Below are 20,078 nucleotides of genomic sequence, written 5' to 3'. Positions count from 1 at the left end.
ATGAAATTGTCTTTTCTAACATGTAATCATTTTCTTGGTATAATTTTTTTTCAAAGAATTATGAATAAATATAATAGAAACATAATTATATTTACTATCTTTTTATACATAGCCTTGTGTTTTCGGCATAGAGAAAGATCAGTAAATTTCTATTATGCATAAGTGTGTGTTTACAAGTATTAATACATATAAATGAAACTTTTCTTTATATTAACTTTTCTTCGATTTATATTTTTCATATATACCTTTAATTCCCGCTAGTTTTTACTACGCATGAGCAAGCATTAAAACGAAGCTAGTAACAGAAAACAGAAATACCTAGATTTATCGAAAGTAATTTTTGATTTAGATCAAAGAAAGTTGGTCACTTGTATTATTAGTTGACTTTCTTCAGAGAAGAGGAGTAACATCGTAAAAATGGCGACCCGTTTGTTAAAAATTGGTTCTGTCCTGCGGAACTATTCTAATAAAACTAATATTGTCAGGGTAAGAGACGTAACATTTACATTATCTATATAATATTAATTTGTATAAAGTATTATAAATTATTGCGATACTATTAATTATAAATAAATTGTTAATAATGACAAAAAATTGATTTACTGTTATAGTTACCTTACGTAATAATAAGAGTAAAGTATTTCAAATATTATCATGTTATCATGTGCGGGAATTAATATTAATAAATTATGTTATATAACAATCTTTTTCTCATTTATTTCTAGATTCCAAAACAATGGGGATCTACTGCTACTTCTTTGAAAGAAATATTAGTCAATCAACCAGCAACCAATGTTACATTATTAGACAATGGCATGAGAATAGCTAGCGAAGATAGTGGTGCACCAACAGCTACTGTCGGACTGTGGATAGATTCTGGAAGTCGATTTGAAGATGATAAAAATAATGGTGTTGCACACTTTATGGAGCACATGGCTTTTAAGGTATATTATATTTGAGATATAGATTAATTCCTTATAATCAATAAAATAAATACATTTGTTATTTAAAACAGGGTACTACAAAACGCTCCCAAACTGATTTAGAATTAGAAATTGAGAATATGGGTGCTCACCTTAATGCATATACAAGTCGTGAACAGACTGTATTTTATGCTAAATGTCTTTCACAAGATGTTCCAAAAGCAATTGAAATTCTAAGTGATATTATACAAAATTCCAAACTTGGTGAAAGTGAAATTGAAAGAGAACGTGGTGTTATTTTAAGAGAAATGCAAGAGGTTGAAACAAATCTTCAAGAGGTCGTATTTGATCATTTACATGCTACAGCTTATCAAGGCACTTCACTTGGAAGGACGATACTTGGACCTACTGAAAATATTAAAAGTATTACAAGAGATGATCTAATCTCCTATGTAAAATCTCATTATGGTCCAGCAAGGTGATTCTCACAGCTATCTTAATAATTAATATGATTTACAATTCATGATTTTTATAGATTTGTTTTAGCTGGTGCTGGTGGTGTAGAACATCAACAATTGGTAGAATTGGCAAATAAATATTTTAGCAAAATGTCTCAACCACAATATGAAGAAATTCCACCGTACAAACTACCAAACAGATATACTGGATCAGAAATAAGAGTTCGTGATGATAGTATTCCACTTGCACATGTTGCTATAGCAATTCAAGGTATAGAAAAATCCTAATATACATATATATGCATATTGTTAGTGTTTTTAAATATCGTTTATTATATCTTTCTGCAATATTTTTTAGGTGTAGGTTGGGCTGATGCAGATAACATTCCTCTTATGGTTGCAAATACCCTTATGGGGGCATGGGATCGTAGTCAAGGAGGTGGAATAAATAATGCTAGCAATCTAGCCAAAGAAAGTACAGAAGAGGGAATATGCCATAGTTATCAAAGTTTTAATACGTGTTATAAGGTAATGTTTACTATTGTAATAAAATTAAGCATTTATCTATTTTATCAATTTTTATTAGTGTTTTTTAATTTTATTATGTAAATTTTAGGATACTGGGCTTTGGGGTATTTATTTCGTTTGCGATCCATTGAAGTGCGAAGAATTTTCGTGGAGTGTCCAAAGAGAATGGATGCGTTTATGTACATCCGTTACAGAAAAAGAAGTAGCACGTGCAAAAAATATTCTTAAAACAAATATGCTATTACAACTCGATGGAACCACTGCAATTTGTGAAGATATTGGTCGTCAAATGCTTTGTTATAATCGACGTATTCCACTACATGAACTTGAAATGAGGATAGAGGTATATATATATATATATAATATAAATGCATTGAGAGAGACAGAGAGAGAGAGAGAGAGAAAAATATCAAGAAGACTTATACTACTATATATTTATTTTAGAGTGTCACTGCCAAAACCATTCACGAGGTAGGGATGAAATATATTTATGATACTTGTCCAGTAATTGCTGCAGTTGGTCCAGTAGAAAACTTACCAGATTATTCTACTATTCGTTCTCGCATGTACATGATGCGTGTATAAAGTTATTAATATGTAATGAAAGAGTCGCCGTTCACGATGTATCCTTTAGTTCAAATTTGTTAATAATATATTCGCAACATGTAATAACCTCCTATTTAAAAATTCGAAAATCTTTGGATATTTATTTTAATCGATATCTTTAAATTTTGCTTTTTAATTAAATTCTAAAATATCTTGTAATGTTACTCTCCATCTATCAACGAAATGCAATGAAATAAAATATCTCTATAAAGTATATAAATTACATGGAAGATATTAATTGAATACATGTAATCGCACTAGCAACACAAATTTTTTGGTACCCACTATATAATTGAATACCTGATTATTTATGATATTGAAAAGAAAGCTCAATACCTACTTCTATTTCTTAATTTATGACTATTATTTACCAGAGTTATATTTTTAAAAATGCCTGTGATAAGACATTTTCTTATGTATTTATATAAACAATTTATTAAATACAGTATTTCAAATAAATAGAATTATAAAAAATATAAAGTTATATTGTAGATGAATAATTCGCAAAGTATTTTATATAATCCTTAGAAATTTAATTTGCATTTAGATACAGTATTAAATACAATACACAAATAATATATATAATTAAAATACAAAACGTATAAATATTTACAAAATTATTACATTTAAAATTTAACTTTATATCAAAGATAAATTCAATTACATGACATCACTTTAATTACTACTAAAAATTGTAGCACATTTAATATTATGCCTCATGAATATGAATTTAATTAATATACAATTGAATTTTGTTGAGATTCATAAAGAAAAATGTATGCACATTTTCTATTTATTCATTATCATAATTGGAGATTAAATTTTATTTATACGTAGTATAATATCAATGTAACTATCTCGCATGATTATTTGATGGCACAGTTGCTTGAGTTGGTGAAGCTGTATCTTTACAGACTTTAGCAGTCATTTCAGCTAATGGCTCTAACTCTTTCGTATTTACTAACTCAAATTCTGTTACAAAATAGTAAAAATGTTTGTAGCATGTATTTACATGTGCCTCCTAAAAAATATTATAAAATGAATTTATTCAAGTTAGATAAAAATTCAGTAGAGCGTCAATATCATTATTCAAATATAAAATGAATCAAATAGAGTCATAATAAGAATTCATATAATTTACTTACTGCTCCTATAGCTACTATACGATCAAAATGATGAATGTATACATGGACGAACACTCTGAAGAGACGAGTTAAGATTTTACGACACAGTGGTACAAAAGTTTTTGGAAATGGTACATCTACAATAAAAATGTGAAATGTGGAAATAAAATAAATAACTGTTATGATATTTCCATACATTTACATAACAAAAAAATATATATTATAAATTATATACCTGTTGACACAGGAAATATAGTTTCGTTATTTATCTGCATTTCTATCCAATCCATAAGGAGTGTAACATACTGAGGAGCCGGAAGAACAGTCGGTTTTTTATATTTTTCCCCATCTGCCCATAAATATTCAAAACGTGCTCCGCCACTCATTATTGGACATGATGCAGAGTCACAGTATTCAGATATGGTACCATATATAAGATTTATTCTATTAAAAAAATCTACAACTAATTGTAAAACAATTATTTACACATCCTATACAAGATAGTTATACTCTTTAAAATCATTTTTTAATAGAATAAAAAAATGTTCATATACCATGAACAGCAATCCAATCATTGAGATCTTCTTTCGGTGGTAATTTTACTACAGATCTTAAATTAATGCCTGAATTAAGCGAAGCTTGAGCTTGTTTATGTAAAGAATAACGTAATGTCCCATGGGCAAACCTTTTTTTTGGTCTAAAAGTCTATAACAATGTTACATATATAAAAAGTAGTTATTAAATATAATATATATGATAAATATTAATGCTTTATAAAATATTTCTACACAATTATTTATCTGATTCAATAAGCAAATTAGTTTTAGGTTATACAAAATAATTTTAATACAAACCAAGATATTTATAATTTACCTTTCCCTTTTGGAAGAATTCCATGAAACCACTTAAAGTAGTCATTATACAATCAAAAATCGTAGATGGTTCTTTAATTAGTTCAAAACTATGAGATTAACCGGCTATATAAATTAATGAAATACATGTACATGATGTATACCTAATAAGAGGTTATACATAGGATCTCTCATATTCGATATCCTTGTATTTATTACAACGTACATCTAAATCTCACAACTTCACATGTTCATAGAATAAAGTAGACTTGCATTTATGTACAAACAAATAATAGCAATTAATATCTCATACAACTTTTATTACTTGTTACATGCACAGCTTTGTCAGTCACAGAAAATAATCGATGCACTTAACATTGCATTACTAATCATTGAATACAAGGCAGTATTCAATTTAATAAGCATTTACTTTTAAATCAAATTAAGTAATATAATTAAATAGATCATCCCTTATCATTGATAAATATAGACTTATTAATGGACATGGGTTTTTCATAAATATAATATATAAAATTAATATAAATAATAATTTTGTTGACATTATTAAAACAAACAAGCCATACTACAAAAAATAAATTGTAATAAGGAAGACTATATAACATTCGTATATTTATTTAAATAATTAATTATAAATTTGTAGTTACAAGGCATAATATCGATTTAATCCAACTTTAAAATCACGTGTTCACGCGGCAAATGCAAAAACCAATGACGTAAAACTCGTCATATATTTGTACTAATTTGAAAACTTGCAAGAAAAATGTGGCATACACATTTATCACATTGGACAAGATTTACTACGGACTGCCAATCATCGATCGCTTTAACTGTTGCGTAGAGTATATAATTCAATCAAATCTTCTTTTTAAGATATTTTTTTGGGAAGAAGATTTGATAAGAATTGTCGTCAATGGTCAAACGAATCGCAGGATGGTAGAAGGTGATAAGTGGTAATGGAATGATGGTGGAAGGGGAAACGCTAAGTAAAATTTGCGATTATCGAGAAACTCGATTCGCTAAAAACGAGACTTGCATTTAACGAGTTTTCTATAAATCGATAATAATTACGTTCTTTCAAATAGGAAATGAAAGACGATTTCTTTTTATTTAAAATAAATCTTATTCAGTTATATATTGACCATTTTGTTCCATTATCTTTTGCCATCTTTCTGGTAGGTTCAAGATTCCACGGTTATAAAAGTCCTTCTCCCTATTTGCAAAAAACTGAAGCAAGTGATTTTTGACGCCTTTGTCTGAATCAAAGTTTACACCATTCAAAGAATTTTGTAAAGAACGGAACAAATGGTAGTCCGATGGTGCCAGATCAGGAGAATATGGTGGGTGTGGTAGCAAATCCCATCCAAGCTGTAACAGTTTCTGGAAAATGATCAAACTTGTGTATGGTCTGTCATTGCCATGATGAAATACAACACCTTTACTATTTATCAATTCTGGACGCTCTTGCTTGATGGCAGCATCCAATTTATCCAATTGATGACAGTACATATTCGTATTAAACGTTTGATCACTTGGTAGCAGTTCGAAAAATACGATACCTTTCCAATCCCACCATACAGAGAGCATAACTTTCTTTTGGTGAATATCTGCCTTTGTTATCGATTGAGTAGGTTCATCTTGCTTAGATAATCTTCGTTTATGGTTAATATTATTGTAAAGAATCCATTTTTCATCCCCAGTTATGATTCTCTTCAAAAATGGATCGTTTTCTTCGCGTTTCAATAATGAATTACAGGTGGTAATGCGTTGAATCAAGTCAGTTTCTTTTAAATTATGTGGAACCCAAACATCAAGTTTAGAAACTAATCCAAGACGTTTCAAATGATCATGAACTGTCGAATTTGATAAATTCAATTTCTCAGCTATTTCTCGCGTTTTTATGCGACGGTTTGCATCCACCAGGGCCTTTATTTTATCGTCGTCTGCTTCGACTGGGCGACCTAAACGAGGTGCATCTTTCAAATCAAAATTACCAGAACGAAATTTTGAAAACCAATTTTGACACTGGCGCTCACTCAACACGTTCTCTCCGTAAACTGAACATAGTTTTTTTCTCGCTTTCACTGCTTTTTTATTCTTACGATAATAAAAAAGCAAAATATGACGAAAATGTTCACTTTGATTTTCCATATCTGGTACAATTTCAAAAAAGAAACTACTTGATAGATCGAAACATAATAAGATGTTGAATCACGTCTGAAATGTTTATGTTGCTAGAGTAAGCTTTTTTGTTTGTGTTAATTGATTAATTAATTTATTTTTTTATTTTTTTATTTAGGCTACTATATAAATCTTCCGGTTTATTGGTCTTTAAAATAAGGTTGTGTATCAGTGTGGCGTGCTCTATTAGCCAAATAATAGCATAGGGAAATTATAAGTTTTACGTAGGCGGATAACAAGAATTAATATCACTCGTGTAACAAATAACAACGATATATTTTATCAACGGTGGAATAACAAATCTTTACAACGGGTACATGTGTCTTTTTCTCTCTCCATCCGCTCTCCTTTGTTACTAACACCTCTGCCCGCTCCCTAGTCCCTTTTTCCTCTGCCCGGGATGTCGCGGCTTTCTATTGGCGGGACGGCTGTCCAATCACATCTAATGATTGCACCACCACCAGTCGGAGCGCCAAATCAGTAAATACAACTAACGATATCTCTGTGCGAATAACGAAATTACTTTTCGAACAATCTAATATATAGATAAGAAAGTTAAGCTCTTAGAATGCTGATCGTAGTAATTTATTTCGATAAGATTGTAAACTATCAATTATTTCATGAATTAATAAATTTTAAAACGTGACATTTTATTGGTGTACATCGATTGAAATCATATTTTTTTAACTTTATCGATTGCAATATGTAAACTCTTTCAATTCAGTTTTTTGTATAAACTATACGATAATTAAGGTTTAATAAAATATTCATTTTAACACAATAGTAAGAGCTCTATAAAATTTGAAAATGTAGAAGATGTATTACCCGTATCGACTATATTTCCTCGTTCACTAGACGATACGAGTCTAGAGAATATTTTTGGACAATAATATAGAAATAATATTCCACAAATTTATTTATGTTTCCAAATTCTTTAGAATTCAATATTTCAGATGATATTAAATTTTAATATGTGAAGTTTAACATTCTAAAGCAAAAGTTAAAAAAACATTTATGGTTTTGAATCACTTATGTATTAGCCAAATAAAATACATCGGGCAATATTGTTTCCTGTTCGAGAAAATGTTCTGTGCAGTTCATGAGGAACGATAATCGACAATCGGTAGTAGATTGAATAGACCTTGGTTTCCCTAGTCAATTAGCGTACGCTTGACAGTACAGAATATGGTATTTAGGTTCTAGAAATTTCGTGAAAGTTGCAATTACAAGAAAATTTTCGACGAATTCGAGTTTACTTACTTCAGAATCCAGTATTCTGTTGCATACGCGTGGCCGAGCATTACATATTGCAGTCAATCCAAATATACTTGTTTATTTAATATAATCTAACGATCGTTTAATATTCAAAATGTCTTTGTTTGGATCTTTAATGGGCGATTTCGACGATGATCCTATATTTGGGTTTGTATATTGATACTATTATTTTTACGATTTTTTTGCATGCATCTACGAATTGCAAAAATCGATTGAAATCGTTCCTTTGACTGTATAACTAATGCAAAAAATATTCTCTAGAGGACATTCACACGTTTCTCTTGATCTTTTTTCTTTTTTTTCTTTCTTTTTTTTTTTTCTAAAGTTTATAAGTATATTACGTTATAGTTTGCTGTTGAAAAAAAGAAAATTATTTTGATACTATTGAAAAAAAAAAAAAAAAAAAAAATGTTATCACGTTCTTTTGTTTTTAATGTTACTATCTTTTCAATTGTTTCATATCAACGGAACGTGTTTATATGTCATCAATTTTAGTTAGTTACAATTAATTCAAATAATACAAAATTTTTCAATGGATCTAATATTTTAGAAAATTCTTAGAATGGAAGCATTATTTAATATTATTATTTTTGTCTGAAAATAGATCTCATATGCGTACTATGAGGCAGATGAACAGCATAATGAACTCCCTTTTTACTGATCCATTTGGAATGATGGGTCAGAATGCATTGACTGATTCCCAACAGCGAAGTGGAGTACATCATAATGAAATGCAAATGATGCCATTTGCTTTTCCAACAATGCCATCTATGAACTATAATAGATTATTCACTAATTTTGTAAGATTTTTTAAGTTTCTTAAGTTTTTTTTTGTAAGGTCATTTAATTTCGTATTAACGATAATTTTGTTAATGTTAATAATACAGGATAATTTGGCATCAAATGGAAACTGTCATTCCTTTACAAGCAGTTCTGTAACGACTATGGCTAGTGGTGCAGATGGACGCCCGCAAGTTTATCAAGAAACAATGTCTACAAGAACTGCACCCGGTGGAGTAAAAGAAACCAAAAAAACTGTATGCGATACAAGAACTGGAACAAAGAAAATGGCTATTGGTCATCATATTGGAGATAGAGCCCACATTCGTGAAAGGGAACAGAACATTCATAATGGAGAGCAAGAAGAACATGAAGAGTTCATTAATCTTGATGAAGGTAATCAAAATTATACATACTCTTCATATAAAAATCCAAAACTACTATGTTTAATTATTTAAATGTACATAAAATTTTGTCTCTAGATGAAGCTGAGAGTTTCAACAATGAGTGGGAATCTTGTACAAGACGATCAGCAGGTGCAATTGCTGGACCACATCATAGTTCATATCCTAACTACAATAGACGTCGTCCTGATTACAAGCAGTTGGCTTTGCCTGATGCATCAGGAAGGTTAGTTTCATAATTCTTTATTAGACATTTTTATTATTTTTTTTATTAGTTTTTATTATTTATAAAAACGTTATTGCATTTATTAGCTCTAAATTAAAGCTAATATTATGTAACAATGTATAAAGAACTCTCTGCATTAGAATTTGTGACTTTTTCTTTGCTATATAACAGATCTGGAAATGTATAATGTATTTACCTATATAAAACCGTAATCATATTATAATATAATTACATAAAATAATTAAATCTCTAAATCGAAGTCACATTTCACATGTGTACATTGCTTCATATATCATATACGCTAATCTACTAACAAATATATATTATTTAACAAATTCCAATGCAAAAAGAGTGTATATCTGTTATTGTCATAAGAAATCTTATCCTTTATAAAACATCAGCTTCACATTTCGCTCTTTAATGTTAAATCACATTAAGTTACCTTTAAATTTAATGTAAAATATTAGATTCTCATTCGAATTGTAGTTGTTTTTGTTACAAATTTATTAGTTTTATTTTTTAGTTTACTAAATGTTAGTTTCATTCTTATGCAACAGATATAAGAAGCATGGAAGAAAGTCTGGTAGAAAAATGTGATTACAATACATTGGCTGAATCCAAATCTCTTGGTGCATTCCTTCTTCAACTTTGTGTATGCATTATTGAAATAAATATATGCATGCTCAATTATGTTCACCTTTACTTTTGAAATAAAAATATTACGAGACTTTAATATATGAGTTAGCACCATTAATAAGTCATCTATGTACACATACTTTTATTTATGCTATGTATATATATATATAAAAATGTATGTATGTGCTTTGTAGAATTCGATTTGCGTGCAAACGTACATTATGTTATATTGATATTATTTTTAATGAATGTTGTCTTTATATCAAAATATTTCACTTTAAATATCAGTTAATGTTTAAATACATAAAAAGGTAGATTGGAATCTCAAATATTCTTTACTTAAACATAAATAAATTACTAAATTAATTAATTAACGTTTATGAGAATAAAACATAACAAAGAAGTTTATCATTTTAATTATACAAATTGTGTGCTTATGCGTATAAAAATACATACGAATTTAATATAATGTACTAACCATGGAATAAATTATACTGCGTAAAAAATTAAATAATATTTTAACTCTTAGCAGTGTCAAAGGTTTGGAATATTTCCAGCAAGGCATTCTTTTATCGTTTACTGTTGTCTAGAAAGTGAACTCTCTCAGTTTATTTTATTTTACTGCTCATACATTCTTATACATTATGCATGCAGATTATAAACAATAGATAAATCCTTAGTAGCAGAGCTTTGAAACATTAATTGATGAGCATATGTTACTTACTATGTAGATGAAAATTATTTTGATTAATAGAATGCCTATGCTAGAAAGTATTATGACTGCAAAGAGTTAATGATGTAGGTATATTATTTTTATTACAATTTTATTACTAGTTATCATTTCTTTTTTGACCTCTATGATTTTAAAAAATTTAATTTTTCTTATTAATTTAATATACCATGTATTCTCTGTTCAGCATAAAATAGTTTATTTTGTGTTATGTCAATCTTATGTTATTATGCTTTCATGGTTACTCCTATAATTCTTCAAGATGGATGCCTTCTCCTAGGCGCAATATTAAATCTTTATCTTCTAAAACTTATGATTTGGCTTCTACTTCACGGTAAGATTTTTGTTTTATATTTGCGTCTTTTTACTTTCCCTTTTAAGGATTTGAGTCACTTCTCTACGAACACCTCATGCTTATTCAATACTACCAAAGAGGTCATGTTCTTTCACCGCCTCTCTAGAGTCAACAGCATACAGTTTTTGTTTTTCATAACGGATTTTACCATATATGAACGAGTATACATAATAAAATTTAAATTTATTTACTGTGTTCTAAGTGTTATAATTTAAAGCTATATAGAATACTTACAATGTTTATTATACATTACTTCACTTCCATGTTTCATTTCAATGCATGATAAGATAATGAAATATGTACTTTGTTATTATTTATGAAAATATATCCTTATACTGCGATGGATACTAAGATTGGTATGGAATATACCACCTTATGTATTGCAGGTACAACCACAAATATTAATAAATTAAAAGCATTGTACACAGCGGTGACAGTTTTGTAACGTAAGTACGTTACGTTACATTTTTCGTTACTTATTACTTTTATATCAACAGGTTTACCAAATTATTCTATTTAGCTAATCAAATTAAATTGTGTTAATGTTTCTATTCTGACGACAAAAATATTTTTTATTTGTATTTTGTCTTAACATTATTCATCTATATTTATATAGTTTAAGAAATATTCAAAAACGAAATTATAATATAAGGACTGTTGAGATAAGGCAAAAAAAAAATATTAAATATTATCACTAATTATTTTTCTAACAACTATGTATATCTATATACAATATTTTCATTTTATCATATTTAATATGAGATTTGAATAAATCGGAAATTTTTCAATTTTAATGAACAGTTGGAATGTTTTATGTATATTAATATAAACTAATAATATTAAGCCATACTCCCAAATAGTAACATGCGTTGAAGCTTCATTTATTTTTCTAACGTAATTTGTAAATAATTGAAGCATTAAAACTAGAATAATTGCATGTTCGCAGCTCTGAGGGGCTAGCATCTTCTGAAGCTGCCCATCAAAAAAAGACAACTACAGGATATCGAAAACGTGAACATACTCCAGACACCGAATCTAAGCATAAGCGTCCCGCAGTGTGAAATAGTAATCTATTAGAATGTCTTAGGATATAATATCACAAAATATAATTAGCTTTGCCTGTATATCTTCTCAGTAATCATTAGTATTTATGATAAAAAAAGTTTGCAATTTATTTGCATTACTATTATATAATTACAAAAAATATAAAATATATCCTTATATTTGTATTCGTAAAATACATTAGAAAGGAAACGTTTCAACTGGTATTATTATTACTCTTATTTCTCTTACGTCTACATTACTTATTCATAATAATAAAGAAAGGAAACGTTTCAACTAAGATTGCTATACTTCTAATTTCTCTTATGTATATCAAAATATAAAGTATAGTATGAAAAGTTACGTTACAGATATATTACTCTTATATGTTAGTTATTATATAAATACTCAAATATTGATTAAAATTCAAAACTATGTCAATCATATAAAATTATGAATAATAAATAAATTAATAAACAGCATATATGAGTTTAATAAAAAATCAATTTTATCGTTAAAAAATATACAAAGATAATCTATAAATTTTAAAGGTAAAAAAGATTCACGGTTTTTCTACTATCGTTACTTTCATTTTTACGTTCAAAAACCTACTTATATTTTTGTTATTTTTAATGTTTTCTGATAAGCATAGGAGTATAATTTTCTTAAAAGTATGATTTAATTTTTAAGGAGGGTTTAAAATAAAACTATACGTTGTTCTAAAAGTTTTATTCGCTCAAAAATTTATTTGCACAAAATAAATGTATTAACTAAACCATATTTGTAATATACCATATTATTAATCTAAAAAAATTAAACCAACCCTGAAATTAGTTTGACCTGAGAAAAACCTGTTGTATGTATATATATAGAAATTAGAATAGTATAATTAAATATATTTTAAATGCTCACCATGTGTGAATTTATAAAATATGTGTTGTTACTTTATATATTTCATATCTTTTTCTCGTTATTAATCAATAAGTTTTGTAACAACACCTAAATATTGAATTATTACAAAAATATTTAAAGAAAAATGAAACTTATTAAATGAAATTATGAAAAGTACGACCCCATGTAGTTTAAAGATATACGTATTTAAGGACACCTAATATTCTGAAAATATATGGAAAAAATGATAAACCTTTATAGAATCGTATAGAATTTGTTCATATATCTTACAATTAGTTTAAATTTGACTAATGTAAAACAAAAAAGATATTAAGAATAAAATGAAGAGCGCAAATTTGTTTATAATTCGTTGTCGGAAAAAATAATTTTACATATAACAAAGCATAAATATGATAGTCAATAGAAATAGAATAACATAAGAGGAAAGCTGGCAAAAGATATAATAGAAGATTATGTTGTATTGGCAGCGCACAGGGTGGACTGACTTCTGTTAATTATCTTCCGCAAGGGTATTAATTCTTGTATTAATGGTCAAGACTTGTGCCAAAAATGTTGAATCACTCATGACAGTAGCTAGAGCTGAAAGCATATCCTTCAGAGTATCTTGCATTATACCCAATTGACGAGCAGTTTCTAATATAATTTCAGTTTCCTTCGCATCAGGATTTATCTGAAACAAAACTTTATTCGTCAGAATCGTTTTTAATCAAATTATTTTTATGAAATTTCAACTAGTAAATACCAGTAATAAAATAATATTTATATGTTAAGATAATTTATTAGTATTATCCAATTTAGAAAAAGAAGATGCGCTTTACAAGAAAAGCAATGAGTACAAATACATATGTTTGTTAATTTTCTTTAATACTGAAATTTAGTTAGTTGAAAATATAAAATTTATATATTATGTTGATAATAATTACTTTAGGCGAGCTGCAAAATTTGCTGAATGGCATTTTAATCCTTTTCTTACCACTATTTGTTTGATAGAAAATCGTAAAAGTTTGTGTATTATTCATGTCTAGGGCAATGGGAAAATATATACCAGCTGTGACATGACCTTTAGTATCTCGGGCTAGTAAACTTCTGAAATTGTAAACCAAATTTCTGCGTTCTGTAACATCAATAGCAGTAAGATATGGCCTTGCTATGTAAATAAGAGCAACTTGTGTTCTTTCCAAGGCACCTGGTCGAGTTTCCCTTTCATGCCATTCGACATAATCAGGATCTTCACCACACAGAAAATAGTTATACTCTTTCTTACAATTTGAATCGTCAGATTGAGTAAACCAGCCCGTATGAGGATATAATTTATCAGCCATTACTGTAATCACACGTGCAACATGATAACCAGGATCGAGAAGCATAACACCTTGACGTCCATTAATCTTGATTTTCAGGCACACTAGAACATGTTCTTTCTCTCCACTATCTGCTGCCGGTGGGCCACCAACATAACTAGCAATATCTCCAATCGTCTGTAAAAGAATTATTTAATATTGTATTTTGTGTTGATAAAAACTATAACATTAAGTTAAAATAAATTTACTTCTTCGCAAGACACTAAGTAGAGCCCGCTTGCTATATTAGGAAACTTATTATTTAAACTACTTAGTCGACGTAATAATTCAAATCCAAGTCCAACACACGTATAGTGTTCAGGTGTTATTAGAGGCTGATACTTGCGATAAAATCGATCCAATTTACTTTCTCCGCTCATAACATAATTCTTATAGAATCTATTCAAAGTAATAATATAATATAACATAAGGTATATTACTAATATCATAGAAATATTTTTTCAAATAAGAATGTAGATACAAACCTGAGGAAGTTGCCAATAGTGTCATATCTATGCTCACGCAATAAACGCTGAGTTTCTAATTCAACACTGCCTGCTAGTTCCTCATATTGTTCAACCGTTGATACGATCAGGGCTGGTGACTCATAATGGGCCCACACCGGCAGGGGTAGCGGCACACCCCTAATCCAGGGCCCGCGTGCCTGCCCCTGTGGCTGACACCATTTTTCTGTCGTCTCGAGTCAACTTGGCCATTCACTGCCCCAGCGACCAACTGTTGGCACAAAGCCATGCTCATCCCTGCAGCTGCTTATTGGCTCTACAGGGCTCTCTCCGTGTTTTATACTCTTCTCTCGCTCTGTAATATCAATGAAATATGTTTAATAGAATAAATATTAAAAAAAAAAAAACATTTCTATTAATATTAAATTTAAGTTATCCTTATTCGATTTGAGTAATGCACTTGTTTAAAAACCAATTAGTTTCCATAATTTGTTGGATAAACATTTTATGATATCCTCATTGATATAAATAATTATGGTTCTATGTTTTAAATAGCTATTATAATGCTTTATCTCTCGTATTATCTTTCTCTAATATATATTCTCAATAAATTAGTATGTACCACAATTCCACTGCTATTTAAGAACACGAATTAACACCGTTCCGTAAGCCAAAATGTGGGAAATAAAAGCAGAAAAGCGGATCGCATTTGCAGTTGGTTTGATGTCCAACATGGCGATAGCGGACGCGTGGTTGACAATCAATACAAGACCAAATAGATACGTATCGTGCCACGTGTCTACTGCGACCTTCGATATAATAACGTATACTCTGTAGTAGTACAGTCATATTATTCGAGGAAGACCCTAGAAAGCGTTAATCTGGCGCTCGGGTAACTTGATATAAGATGATTCACTTATTTTAACAAGTTTGCAACTAATTTCGTCAAAATTATGAAAATTAAACCTAAAGAAACATTATATTATGATCAATCAATTTATTGAACAAAATATATAAACGACTATAATTTATTGAAGAAAGTAACCTTGAAATATTTCATTGTGCTGAATAATTTCTGTAATTAAAAAAAAAACAAGAAGTCTTGTGTTTTGTTATTTTCTACTGTTCCGGCTGTGAACATTAATATTTCCGTTTGAAATTCGTTAATAAAGAAGTGATAACAAATGAAAATAAAGAAAAAAGGATAATCGAATAAACTAAGCTAGCCTATATATTTATTCGCAGTACACAAAAGGTCATTGCCAAAATTAGGACAAAAGAGAGATCTTACGAAAGAAGTGTCACAAATGCAGCATATCACTTGATAACCTCTGTGTCACAGTTTTATTACTCCAATATTATGAAGAGTCTCTATATAAAAATATATATACATGAAAGTTGCTTACCCATACAATGAGCGCACCAAACAAATAAAAACTTTCCCTCTTCAGAAGGCACGAACGTACACGTGTTCAAAGTCCAAGCAGAATTGGGTGGCGGAGCGCGAGCGGAAGTTTATATACGTTCGCGCCGTATTCCCCTTTCCTCTTTACATTTCACAAGCTCTTATCGATGGCGCGTTTCTGCCACGTGATCGTTTGCCTCCTATATCCCTCCTTTAAAAACTTCTATACATTATTTCAAGAATGCATGCAACGTATGGAGAATGTATTTAACAATTATTACAATTTTCACGTATATATCTTTATTTCGCAACAATCGTTTAACTTGTGCAATAATGCACAATGAAGTGTATTATTCAATATTATTATTATTGTTTTGTTCTCATAGAGAGATGCAGTTAAATGAACAGATCGTTTGCGTATGCGCGTTACGAAAATTTTCTTTCTTTATTTCTTTGTTTCTTTTTTCTTCTTCGTATCGTATTAAATGTATCTATCATCAATTTGGACAAATCATAGCATTGCAGAAATCTTATACAATGTGTCATACTTCTGGAAACTTCTTTTCATTGAATATATATATATATATTTTTACCAACTACGTCATTCATCGAATCCTGGAATCACCTGTTGTTTATTCCCGTTCTTTATATATATATGTATATATAAAGCGATGATGTCATAATAAGTAATTGCTGTACTTTATTGGTTTCTTAAAGCACTTGCACAATGGGTGTCGTTGAAACAAGAAAATTACCGTTAAAGAAAATCAATGATTAATGATCACATGTATGTGCATATATTTTTGCCATTATTGAAGAAGGAAAAAAAAATTTTTTTTTTTATTATTATATTAAATGTTAAAGCATAAATGTATGTTACAAGAAACATATGAAAGATGTCAATATTTATATAATAGATGTATAAAATAATCATAAAAGTAACTACGATGAGAAAATGAAAAATGATGAAGTATGTGTAATAGGAAGTGTGGTTGTAGTTTTTTTGAAACGTAAATTAGTATGAAAGACGTCATAGTTTGTAACAGACTACCTACATCACAGTACACAGTCCATATTGTGAGTTCAACGTGGAGACTATCAGCCACGTGATTATAATGTGACCCGATATGCAGTACGATTAAGAACCAGTTACAACGCAATAATCTTATTTACTTATAAAGTACAAGTTGATATCCCGTATTTTTGTTTTATTCAATTCCAAAAGGTTAGGGTTTAAGAAAACAATCTTGTTTCAATATGAAGTAAACAAAAACAAAGCTTAAAAGTACGTAGAAATTAGCGAATTATAGATTACCCCTCCTCCCTTCATCACCCACCGCGTAGTCTTTAATAAAATTAAAATAAATCTTTTCTTTTTTGTACATTTAGAAAATTCCCCTTTTGTTTTTTTTTATCGTTATTATATCGCAATTGAATCTATTTTTATCTTACAATCGGATAAAGTAGTAGATATGTTTTGTAATCTCATCCTTTAAATTCTTTTAAAATTGATAATTTATAATAATAAAATACTTAAAAGCTTATCTTTATAACGAATTATTTTTTTCATTTATCAATATTTTATATATTAATAAAATATGAGTTCAAGCAGGAAATATCGGCTTTAATGTGAGTAGAGTAACGTAATATGCTAAGTTGTTTAATTTAATGATGTAACTGCATATCTTGTTAATGCCTGTATTTAGTCTATAATGATGCAAATTTTAAAAATCAAATTTTACTTTGAATATTTTATTTATCATATTTTAGTTCGAATAATTGGAAAAAATATAATATGTATATATATGTGTGTGGTATTTGTTAAAAATATTTATATACATGTAAAATAATTCTAAATTATTGCACATGCTTAAGCCATCTCTATAAAATATTTTACGTATGTGTAATACGTTCGAAAGTAAGATAATAATAATAATACGATAGAATAAATAATGTTAACTAACTTTGAAACTCATCGTTTTAAAAAATTTCGATATAGAAAATTCAGTTTATATCGATGTGCAGTCGATAAAACAGACGTCAACGTATTAAACGACATTAACCTATTTCTCTGTTAAGTATAATGCCATATGGAAGAAACTATGATAGAAAATATATGAATTACGATATTATATTATTTTCTATAGTTTTGTAACTTTATATAACTTGTCTATAGTTTGTTATTAACTTAGAATTTTTTTATAGATCTTTGATATAAAAAAATAAAAATGATCAAAATAAAAACTTTGCCATTGCTTGATAGAACAAGCACAACTATTGTGGAAGAAGGTACAGTAAATTATATGATTAGAGTAATAAAAGAAACATAATTATTATTAACAATGTTCACATTAAATATATTATAAATATGTAATAAAACAATGTTTCATTTAGATGTCAATGTACCTTATGGTAAAGTTCTTATCGCAGGATGGTTGCAAATGTGGACAGAAGTAGAACCTAGTAATATTATAGAATTACTAACTTTTGTAAATCCAAAGTCTTGGTATTTAAATGGACCAAAACCATATACATTAAATAATGTTAAAATATCTGATTATTACACAGTTGAAGTAAATAAGTCTGAAGAAAATATTGTTAATATTTTAGACGAAATACTTGACAGAGTAACACAAAAGTCTATAATATTTCTTGATAATTTGGATTCTTTGATACTATACGCAGGTCTTGCAAATTCATTACGATTTGTAGAGATGCTAAATAAAAAAATAGAACGATTAATTTGTCTCTTTAGAAGAGATTGTATACCAAATAAGATATTATCTATTGAAACTCTTGGAAATATATATGTTAGATTGCATAAATACCATGGTATGCATTCAAATAATGAATTTACTTATATTGCAAATTATACATATCGCAAACCAGGAGGCACAATATTGCTTGGGTCAGAATTTGTAAGACAAGACATCAAAACATATGAGATACAATCAGAAAATTTTAAAACACAATTTAACTCTGAAAAAAATTCAATGCCTACAAATGGTGCTTCAAAAATTGTATCTTCGTTTCGATTAGAAATAAATGAACATGAAATGAAACAAAAAGAAAACACACCATTACCTTATATACCTGCAGCACAAATGGTAAAGAATGAGTGTAAGATTTTATATGTACCAGATGACGTAGATGATTTGGATGAGGAAGATCCAGATGATGATTTATGCATATAATTTGTATATTATGATTAGGTATATAATATACATCTATTCAAACATATGTTAACCATTGCATATTTATTACACTTTTCTGTACATTCATTTAGATATGATATAAGTGTTGCCTCATTATTAAATATGCCAAGCTTAATATAAAAAATTAGATCGAATACAATATAATCGAGCTTTTCCAAATTTCGATGTTAAAATTGATAAAAATTAAATTTTTTTACATTTCTTTTTTAGTTTGTTAATACCTTATAATCTACTTTATGATATATTATATCTCATCCTTTACGATATATATTTGAAATTTATATCTAACGTCTTATTTTTAACAGCATTAAACTATATATTAATTGAATATATAAAGCCACTTTCTCTTTGGAATTTACCTTCAAGATACACACTTTCATGTTTACTTAATTTAAACAATATCTACATATCACCTGTTTTACAAAATTTAGTAGTTACAAATAATATTAATTCTATTCCATTCGTTAATTTTCATGTACATGTACTTTGATTTCCAAGAGAGATCATACTGTTTTTAAATTTATGTATCATATATATGTCTATTTATTAAAACGTCAAAAGACTTTCTAAGATTACATGATATTAAAAAAATATATATTATATATT

General features: G+C 28.4%; 5 protein-coding genes across 11 annotated transcripts; 3 read left to right on the top strand and 2 right to left on the bottom strand.

Moving 5' to 3' along the window:
* The first annotated feature begins 374 nt into the window (after positions 1 to 374).
* Positions 375 to 2,738, top strand: LOC106788005 (mitochondrial-processing peptidase subunit beta). The gene is made up of 7 exons (XM_014750873.1): positions 375 to 486; positions 726 to 944; positions 1,016 to 1,401; positions 1,459 to 1,652; positions 1,740 to 1,909; positions 1,998 to 2,252; positions 2,354 to 2,738. Exons 1-7 carry the CDS (start codon positions 418 to 420, stop codon positions 2,492 to 2,494), a joined length of 1,434 nt encoding a protein of 477 aa, XP_014606359.1. The 5' UTR covers positions 375 to 417; the 3' UTR covers positions 2,495 to 2,738.
* Positions 2,739 to 3,133: 395 nt separating this feature from the next.
* LOC106788004 (MOB kinase activator-like 3) lies at positions 3,134 to 4,996 on the bottom strand. Its single transcript, XM_014750872.1, has 5 exons — positions 4,513 to 4,996; positions 4,194 to 4,344; positions 3,875 to 4,102; positions 3,661 to 3,776; positions 3,134 to 3,536 (listed from the first exon to the last, which is right to left on the bottom strand). Exons 1-5 carry the CDS (start codon positions 4,555 to 4,557, stop codon positions 3,369 to 3,371), a joined length of 708 nt encoding a protein of 235 aa, XP_014606358.1. The 5' UTR covers positions 4,558 to 4,996; the 3' UTR covers positions 3,134 to 3,368.
* A 2,730-nt stretch (positions 4,997 to 7,726) lies between these two features.
* Positions 7,727 to 12,618, top strand: LOC106787993 (myeloid leukemia factor). 6 transcript variants are annotated; one of them, XM_014750845.1, is made up of 7 exons: positions 7,727 to 8,111; positions 8,569 to 8,764; positions 8,852 to 9,140; positions 9,227 to 9,374; positions 11,003 to 11,074; positions 11,482 to 11,541; positions 12,042 to 12,354. In XM_014750845.1, exons 1-6 carry the CDS (start codon positions 8,059 to 8,061, stop codon positions 11,498 to 11,500), a joined length of 777 nt encoding a protein of 258 aa, XP_014606331.1. In that variant the 5' UTR covers positions 7,727 to 8,058; the 3' UTR covers positions 11,501 to 11,541; positions 12,042 to 12,354. The 6 variants fall into 6 exon arrangements, 5 of the variants coding, with proteins under 5 accessions (XP_014606331.1, XP_014606333.1, XP_014606329.1 ...); XR_001381856.1 differs by lacking the exons at positions 11,003 to 11,074; positions 11,482 to 11,541 and adding an exon at positions 9,932 to 10,026 and having other exon boundaries at positions 12,042 to 12,618; XM_014750847.1 differs by lacking the exon at positions 11,003 to 11,074.
* Positions 12,619 to 13,288: 670 nt separating this feature from the next.
* LOC106787992 lies at positions 13,289 to 16,387 on the bottom strand. 2 transcript variants are annotated; one of them, XM_014750840.1, is made up of 5 exons: positions 16,259 to 16,387; positions 14,874 to 15,207; positions 14,598 to 14,787; positions 13,972 to 14,526; positions 13,289 to 13,718 (listed from the first exon to the last, which is right to left on the bottom strand). In XM_014750840.1, the coding sequence occupies exons 3-5, from the start codon at positions 14,766 to 14,768 to the stop codon at positions 13,539 to 13,541; spliced, it is 906 nt and encodes a 301-aa protein (XP_014606326.1). In that variant the 5' UTR covers positions 14,769 to 14,787; positions 14,874 to 15,207; positions 16,259 to 16,387; the 3' UTR covers positions 13,289 to 13,538. The 2 variants fall into 2 exon arrangements, with proteins under 2 accessions (XP_014606326.1, XP_014606327.1); XM_014750841.1 differs by lacking the exon at positions 16,259 to 16,387 and adding an exon at positions 15,475 to 15,644.
* An 839-nt stretch (positions 16,388 to 17,226) lies between these two features.
* On the top strand, positions 17,227 to 19,664 carry LOC106787994. Its single transcript, XM_014750848.1, has 4 exons — positions 17,227 to 17,542; positions 18,257 to 18,330; positions 18,463 to 18,546; positions 18,652 to 19,664. Exons 3-4 carry the CDS (start codon positions 18,486 to 18,488, stop codon positions 19,449 to 19,451), a joined length of 861 nt encoding a protein of 286 aa, XP_014606334.1. The 5' UTR covers positions 17,227 to 17,542; positions 18,257 to 18,330; positions 18,463 to 18,485; the 3' UTR covers positions 19,452 to 19,664.
* Positions 19,665 to 20,078: the final 414 nt, after the last annotated feature.

This window comes from Polistes canadensis, unplaced genomic scaffold (genome assembly GCF_001313835.1).
Source record: "Polistes canadensis isolate GaletaPanama2010 unplaced genomic scaffold, ASM131383v1 scaffold_121, whole genome shotgun sequence".
Taxonomy (NCBI): Eukaryota; Metazoa; Arthropoda; class Insecta; order Hymenoptera; family Vespidae; genus Polistes; species Polistes canadensis.
The sequence above is the reverse complement of the archived record's forward strand: the minus strand, read 5'-3'. Positions and strand labels throughout refer to the sequence as shown.

What these genes read in the sequence shown, in the direction of transcription:
- LOC106787994 (XM_014750848.1), top strand. Translation starts at nt 18,486, where the DNA reads ATGATCAAAATAAAAACTTTGCCATTGCTTGATAGAACAAGCACAACT. An exon ending in CACAACTATTGTGGAAGAAG is followed by an intron (nt 18,547 to 18,651) that starts GTACAGTAAATT and finishes TGTTTCATTTAG; the next exon opens with ATGTCAATGTACCTTATGGT.
- LOC106788005 (XM_014750873.1), top strand. Translation starts at nt 418, where the DNA reads ATGGCGACCCGTTTGTTAAAAATTGGTTCTGTCCTGCGGAACTATTCT. An exon ending in TGGAGCACATGGCTTTTAAG is followed by an intron (nt 945 to 1,015) that starts GTATATTATATT and finishes TATTTAAAACAG; the next exon opens with GGTACTACAAAACGCTCCCA. An exon ending in GTTTTAATACGTGTTATAAG is followed by an intron (nt 1,910 to 1,997) that starts GTAATGTTTACT and finishes TGTAAATTTTAG; the next exon opens with GATACTGGGCTTTGGGGTAT.
- LOC106787992 (XM_014750840.1), bottom strand. Translation starts at nt 14,768, where the DNA reads ATGAGCGGAGAAAGTAAATTGGATCGATTTTATCGCAAGTATCAGCCT. An exon ending in ACTTAGTGTCTTGCGAAGAA is followed by an intron (nt 14,527 to 14,597) that starts GTAAATTTATTT and finishes ATTCTTTTACAG; the next exon opens with ACGATTGGAGATATTGCTAG. An exon ending in AATTTTGCAGCTCGCCTAAA is followed by an intron (nt 13,719 to 13,971) that starts GTAATTATTATC and finishes GTTTTGTTTCAG; the next exon opens with ATAAATCCTGATGCGAAGGA.
- LOC106788004 (XM_014750872.1), bottom strand. Translation starts at nt 4,557, where the DNA reads ATGACTACTTTAAGTGGTTTCATGGAATTCTTCCAAAAGGGAAAG. An exon ending in TGATTGGATTGCTGTTCATG is followed by an intron (nt 4,103 to 4,193) that starts GTATATGAACAT and finishes TTTTACAATTAG; the next exon opens with TTGTAGATTTTTTTAATAGA. An exon ending in GTATAGTAGCTATAGGAGCA is followed by an intron (nt 3,537 to 3,660) that starts GTAAGTAAATTA and finishes AATATTTTTTAG; the next exon opens with GAGGCACATGTAAATACATG.
- LOC106787993 (XM_014750843.1), top strand. Translation starts at nt 8,059, where the DNA reads ATGTCTTTGTTTGGATCTTTAATGGGCGATTTCGACGATGATCCTATA. An exon ending in ATAGATTATTCACTAATTTT is followed by an intron (nt 8,765 to 8,851) that starts GTAAGATTTTTT and finishes TTAATAATACAG; the next exon opens with GATAATTTGGCATCAAATGG. An exon ending in TTGCCTGATGCATCAGGAAG is followed by an intron (nt 9,375 to 11,002) that starts GTTAGTTTCATA and finishes TAATTCTTCAAG; the next exon opens with ATGGATGCCTTCTCCTAGGC.